The following is a 7,398-nucleotide window of genomic DNA, read 5'->3' on the forward strand; positions in this document are numbered from 1 at the left end:
TATATTGACATTATATTTTAGTTGGGCAGCATTTGTACTTATTAATCAGAGATGACCATTAGAAGGTTTTTAACACAAATGCACTATATTTCATAACGCGTTACATCACTCTGTCCACCTGTCCCCACACAATAACTCATAGAGACTAAAACATCTCACACTTAAGAAAAAAGGCAGTAGTTATTTGATTAAACATATTGTAAATATTGTAAAATATTATTAAGATGTATGACAAATGTTTTCTTTCTGAATATCATTTATCATTGTAATTTATTCCTGTGATGCAATGCTGAATTACTCCAGTCTTCAGAGTCACATGATCCTTCAGAAATCATTCAAATATCAATATCAGTATCAATGTTGAAACCTGTTGTGCTGCCTAAAATATTTATGGAAATCAAAATGCACTGTTCTTGCACAGGGTCTATCTGGTCCTTCACTGATTCACACATTTTTTTTAAGTAACATTACAAAACTGTACTTCCACTTTTGATAAATATATCAATAATACGAAAGTAAGAATATTTTTTTTTTAAGGGAAGAAGGAAGAGGTTATTTTAAAAAAAGAACCTTTTATAACCCTTTTATAAGGTTCCTACTGTCAGATATTTATGAAAACATTTGTAAAATTGTCAACTCTAATCCTGAAGGAAAAGATTTGTTTGTTTTGTGATTGTCACTTATCACAGCCATGATTTATCCGTCACACAAATATAAAGAAATACATTTTAGATACATTTACTCATTTGAACAGGTGATTTATGTACCTTTTTGTCAATATTTACCATATTTGACAATTTATCTAATGGTGTGCATGTAGGTTCGTCAAATGAAGTCTAAAGGTGCAGCTGATAGATTTGCATGTCTATGATGTGCCTAGCGCTTATCATTACTGTCAGCTAAACCGGTCTGTTAAACCAGTTCTCTCGTCTCTCGAGCGCTTGTGTAGACTTTAAACAGCCTTCAGGAAACATACAGTAGTTCGCACATGACATGACAAAACTTGCCGCCATGAATCACGCTCTTTTGCGGATTTTGCTTCTTACGGTGTCGTGTGCGTTTGCGCGAAATGAAACGGTAGGCTAAATACGATTTTGTTTAATCACAACCTTTAACATATTTGGAACCTTTCTGTTTGACAAAAGGTTCTCTGTGGCGAAATAAATTTCTTTAGATTATAAAATGGTAAGAAATAGATGTCTCTGTAAAGAACCTTTGATTGAATGGTTCTTTGTAGAACCAAAAACGATTCTTCTATCTATGGCAACGCTTGAAGAAAATTTTAAAGCACCTTTATTTTTAAGAGTGTATGACGATTAGAAATATCAAATTACGATGAATGAATCCACAATACAGCACATTAATTTTGCAAGGTAGTTGCACTTTACTTGGCAAGGTGAGGTGGCTGTTTGTCACAAGACAAGAGGAAGTTTATATAGGAGTAACTTAACTATACATGTTTGGGTCAAAAGTCCACTTACACAAGTGTGTTTTCTCTAACAGTTATATTGTGTTGCTAATGTTTTGTTCATCACACTGCTCATATCTGAATATTTTCCTGAGCAAAAATGGAGGGACTGTTCAAAATGTATCAGTAGTGAAGACTCATTGGTATGTGCTTACACAGAACTTGTATTTCAAGAGTAAACGCAACTAGCCTCGTTCATCTCAGCTTGTTTATTTATTTAGCTATTTATTACATAGTTGTGACCTGTATCATTTTATTCCTTTACTTTTTCACATGTAGCTCAATCCAGCTATCATCGATGAGCAGCTGCTCTGGGTCAGTGGTGCAATTGGAGAAGTGAACACCTACAGAATTCCCCTGCTCACCTTCACTACTCAGGGAAGTCTGCTGGCTTTTGCAGAGGCCCGGAAACTGTCCTTCCAAGACATTGGAGCCAAGTTCATCGCTTTAAGACGCTCCACAGACAGAGGTGTGTCAGATTGAGTTGTCTTAGCTCTTTTGGTGAAAGACAAGATTCTGTTTCCATTCCCATTTTCTTCTCCAACCATCTCTTTCCTCTGACACATTCTCAGGAGCCACCTGGTCTCCCACCTCCTTCATAGTGGACGATGGTGATCTAGCAGATGGGCTGAATCTAGGTTCGGTCGTTGTGGATGAAGAGACTGGCGCTGTGATAGTCATCTACTCGTTGTGTTTCCACCGTTATCACTGCAAGCCCTCAAACACAATGATGGTGCAGAGTCTGGATGATGGGTTCACCTGGAGCGCCCCGCGAAACCTTAACCCTCAATTGGGGCTCATGAGTTTTCTTCCTGGACCTGGCTTCGGCATACAAGTATTCCACTTAGATGCCTAATTTCATATCTGAGTGCCTCGTTTACACCTCACTTACAAGTCCCATAGACTCAGTGGCTACAATAAGTGGCCAGTTGTCAGGCAGAATGTGGTTATGAAAATGTTTTCATTTTTCATTGTTCTGAGAAATTTCATGGATGAAATTCAGTCATTTCAATAAGAAATTGCATGCTTTGGAATTTAACATAAGTGCAAATGATTTCTCTATGCAGATTTCGCATTAGGTTCAAGGTGGTCATTGAAATTCACTACGATGATGACCAACAGAAAGCTACTTGATTTGAAGTGTGAGCTGTGTTTTGTGCACCTCTACACTATTGACAATAGACATTGTACATTTTTTGCCACCGATATTATACCAAAACTTTGCTAATGTGACTTTCATGCCTTTAGACACATCTGCATGTGCAGTATAATGGTACAAAAATTACCAGAGTACCAAAATATTTTTAACGATTTGGTAATAATGCATTCAATGCACACTAATAATGTATTAATGTTGAAACTATTTTTATTCAATTAAAATTAAAGTGTAATTATGTAAGTGTAATATATAAACAAATTGTTTAAAATAATTAATTTAAATATGTGTGTTTTTGCTAAGTATAACATTAGTTCAGTTAATACCAGCAACTGTTCCTAGTGTGCTGTATTTTTTAAAACTTATGAATTTTGTTTTGAAAATTAATTTGAGTGCGTTGATCACATAATTTAATTGTGTCACAGGTTGTTTGCAGTGAGGCGAGGATCTGGTAGCCCTCAGTGTATTTGTTAAATGAAACAAAACACTTGTGATCACAAGGGAACTGAGAATAGCAAACACTTTATCTTGACCAGCCAAAACTGAACTGAAAAACGGGGCTAAACATACAGGGCATACAAAAACTAAAGGTGAAAAAAAATTAGTAACCAAACAAACGCACATCCTTGACAAAAAAAAAAAGAAACAAAGCAAACAGGACAAAACACAGTGCAAACTAAAATTACTATTATATAGAGGCTGTATCAGATAACATGAATCCTCCCAACAAGTGCTGGAATATTCATAAAGAAACAGTGGAAAACCCACATTTTGTGATGATCATTTGTTTATTAATACATAATATTAGTTTTATATGCATCTAATAAATTTTAGTGATTTCTGTTGTCTATCTACTGTATAAGTATAATATTTTAGTGTAATTGCCTACCAAATCTTCTCAGCCTCAGATGTCACGCCCAGGAACCGATGACTGAATGTGTGATGCAGTGGCACAGAAATTTGGAAATCAATTGGAAATCGGCGTTGGATTGGTTGATTTATACATGATTTCCGAGAGACGTGTGTCGCGTTCTTTAGCGTTCCACCTGAAAACAAAGATGCTGTGTTTGCGAAACCCCCTCACGGAAGAAGAAATCTGTTGTGTTTACAACTATGATGATGAGCGCTTATCAGGTTCAACTAAATGTTGCATTTTATATGTATGTGAAATATTTGAAGTTTGCAGCATAGAATCATTAAAATATGTCACTAAAAAACTGTTTTACACACCGGTCCATGCCCCTAAATGTGATGTGGCCCAACATGAAACGTGATTGGTTGCTTTACCTGTCAGTCATATGGCCATCTTGGGCAGGTCTTGGCTATTCAAAGTGCACATGGTTCCTAGACCTTCTGGCTACGCGAGACTAACCAAACTAGGGATGGGACGGTATGAAAATTTAATATCACGATTATAGTGACTAAAATTATCACGATTATCAATATTATCACGGTTTTGTTGAAACGAGATGAAAGTGTTCAAAAATAGTTGATGCTCACACTGAAAACATTTCAGCAAGTTTTATATTTAATAATCAACAAACAACTAATAAAACAAGCAACTCTATGCACTTAATTTAAAGAAAGATTAAATTCTGTGGCATTTCCTTCCTTACAATGAAAAGTGTAGAAGCATAGAAAAGTCACTGACTTTCGCCATTCCTTCTCGAAAAAAAACAAAAAAAACATTGTGCGCTGCGCTTGCGTCAGACTGTTGCTGGCTGGACATGATTTAATAGTGAGTTATTAAAACCGCGATAATCAAACACGGTTTTAATGATAATTCATTTTTAAACGATATTACTAACCTTCAGCACATTTTATCACGGTTATCAATAAAACCGGTTATCGTCCCATCCCTAAACCAAACCTATTCTGACTGGCATAAAAAGCATCCTATTATAGTTTATTTCGTTTTTTCTTGCAACTTAGCATTGAGTCTATCTAAAATAAAACAGATACCACAGACTGTGCAATATACTAATTTCTTCATGATTCTTCGTGATCTCAGGCTATGTATTTATCTAATGGTGCTTACAGAAACGTCATCCGCCCGCAGTTGGGCGTCTGGTGGTGTGTGGCCACGGCAGCTTGGCTGGAGACGGAGTGTTCTGCATCCTGAGTGATGATCATGGAAACACATGGAGATACGGAGCTGAGCTGAAGAGCATTCCCTACAACCAGCGCAAACACGACCTTGACTTTGAACCAGATGAGTGTCAGGTAGGTCAACTTTCACTTTTCTGTTTTAGAAATGATTGCATTGGTTTTAGTGTGTCAGAAATATGGATCAGAAGAGTTTATAAAATCTTCAGACTTCTGTCTTATGTTTCCTCAAAGCCAGTGGAGCTGGATGACGGCAGCATCGTGATTAATGTGCGCAACCAATATCACTACCACTGCCGCTGTCGCATTGTTGTACGCAGTCTGGATGGAGGAGAGTCTCTGCCGGTGGAGGAGCTGGTGTTTGATCACACACTGGAGGATTCTGCGGTTGCAGCTGGAGCTTTAGAGAAGGAAGGAGTGCTTTACTTCACCAACCCAGCCAACGCTAACAGCAGTGAGCATGATGATACCTGTGTTTCTGAGTCCTGCACATTATGGAGCTCTCTCTTTTAAGACACCTCATTAGGGAGACCTCCAAAATGTGCAGTGCTGTAGTATTGTGAGAGAAAGATTTAGTAACAAATTTCTTTCTTCTTCAGGTTTTCTGTGAACTCTTGATATATATATATATACCCATTTACACATACCTTGATTCTAAATCTTTTCTTTCTGTTGTTTTGATTCTGATGTCTTTGGTTTTGTCTGTGCATTGAGAGAGCAGCATGTGTAATAGCTCATTCATGCTTGTACATGTGGCTATAAGCTATTTTAACTGTGGTGTTGTTTTCCTCAGGAGTGAACCTCACCCTTCGCTGGTCTCTGAATCGCGGTAAATCATGGGTGAAAGATACTCTGAAGATCTGGGCCGGGCCAAGTGGATACTCATGTATAACGTCACTTAAAGGCAATGAAACCGTGGATCATAAATACATCTATGTCATCTATGAGAAAGGCCAAAAAGACTATTTTGAGTCCATCTCCCTTGTGAAAATTGACCTGTACAGCGACCAGTGAAGAAAGTCATTGATGGGCTGATTCATTTTAGAAAGAAAAAACAGCTTGATCAAGTTGCTTACTTTTGAAAATCAGTATTTAGGTGAAGATGGGTTTTATTATTTAATCAAATTAATTGTCTGCCCCTCCAAAATAAATAAATAAATAGCACTTTCTTCAATAATAAAAATATAAAATAAAATAAAAACATATGTATACATTTATTTTGGCATTTTTTTTTTTTTTTTTATAACTTCAAAATGACTCTCTATAAAACTCCAGATGGCTACGATAACCCAAACAACCACAGCAATCTGCAGCAAAAGAGAGTAGTTTTTATTTACATAATTCAACGAGCACAGTTCATTCACTGTCAGCTGCTGTGCAGTCAATGGAATGAGCTGCTCGTCTTCCACTCACTCTCTGAACAGAGCAGCGGGGAAGCAAGACCTCGTGCCCGCGCAGGACACTACCGGTGACTTTTACAGAGTGCTATGGTTTGTCCAAAAAGTTGCTAGACCTTAGACCCACCCTGACTGAGTGAGCTGTCATCAGTCCACCATTATTTCACCGCTGGAGCAGATGAAGACAAGAATGACTCCTAAGTGATTGAGGTGTTCTGTTGTTGGATGTAACAATGAACATAACATTCATCATTTACTCCTGATATCTGAGCCGCTGAAGATGCAGTGGGAATGCGCCCCAATCTACCTAAATGGGTCTATGTTTGCAAAAATCATTCGTGATCCAGCCTCACCTCCAGAAGAAGTGAGTATAAGGTTTTTCAATTAATCTTTGCACATCACCTTTCCTAATAATGTCTCAGCAGCTGGAAGAGAGGGGCGGAGTCAGCAGAGCTCATTAACATTTAAAGGAAAATGCTTCAAAACAGCTTGCTCTGAAAAGAGCTGTTTTTTACAAGGTAATAAAATGTGCTTTTTACACTACCATTGAGAAATTCTATCCAAACTATGTTACAGACTTTTTATTAAGATTCTGAAACATCATACCAACTTGTGGAAAATGGGCATCTGATGACCCCTTTAAAAAAAGGTCCCCCGGATATTGTTTTAGTAAAAAATAATGTTGATGACAAATCTGTTTAAGCTCAAACAGTTAGGATACGGTACATTTATTTAATTAATTATCTACAGTCATTCATGTGACTAAAGTAAATTTTTAGGCTGTCAAAATGTAAATGCCTTGACAATATCTATAGATCAATGTCAGATGAATTATTCAAAAAAATAATTTAAGTGCATTTTTTGTTTAAAATAAGTAAACATATCTGCCAGTGGGGTAAGTAAAATACTATTGTTTTAATAATATTTTACCTACCCCACTGGCAGATTTGACTTTTTGTTAAGCAAAATTCACTTAAATTAGTTCTTTCTAATATATATCCACTCCTTGTCTGAGCTTTTATTACCTACATACATTGGAAATGTGTACTCATTTTTCATTATTACAATATTTTAACATTTTATAGATATGCATTTAGCTGACGCTTTTATTTAAAGTGGCTTACAAAGAGTGCTGTGACAAGTCTTTGAATAGGCTAAAACTGATCATTAATTAGTATACATTTATGATTATCAAAACTGGCTCATGGCATCAAAACTACCAAAAATTATTCAAAATGATTGTGCTTGACATTTTTTTTCCCTCACAGTAT

General features: G+C 36.6%; 1 protein-coding gene across 1 annotated transcript; it reads left to right on the forward strand.

Moving 5' to 3' along the window:
* The first annotated feature begins 893 nt into the window (after positions 1-893).
* Positions 894-6,468, forward strand: LOC132144765 (sialidase-1-like). The gene is made up of 6 exons (XM_059555335.1): positions 894-1,077; positions 1,748-1,937; positions 2,041-2,303; positions 4,665-4,847; positions 4,965-5,184; positions 5,524-6,468. Exons 1-6 carry the CDS (start codon positions 994-996, stop codon positions 5,742-5,744), a joined length of 1,161 nt encoding a protein of 386 aa, XP_059411318.1. The 5' UTR covers positions 894-993; the 3' UTR covers positions 5,745-6,468.
* Positions 6,469-7,398: the final 930 nt, after the last annotated feature.

The sequence above is a fragment of the Carassius carassius genome, chromosome 8, assembly GCF_963082965.1.
Source record: "Carassius carassius chromosome 8, fCarCar2.1, whole genome shotgun sequence".
Taxonomy (NCBI): domain Eukaryota; kingdom Metazoa; phylum Chordata; class Actinopteri; order Cypriniformes; family Cyprinidae; genus Carassius; species Carassius carassius.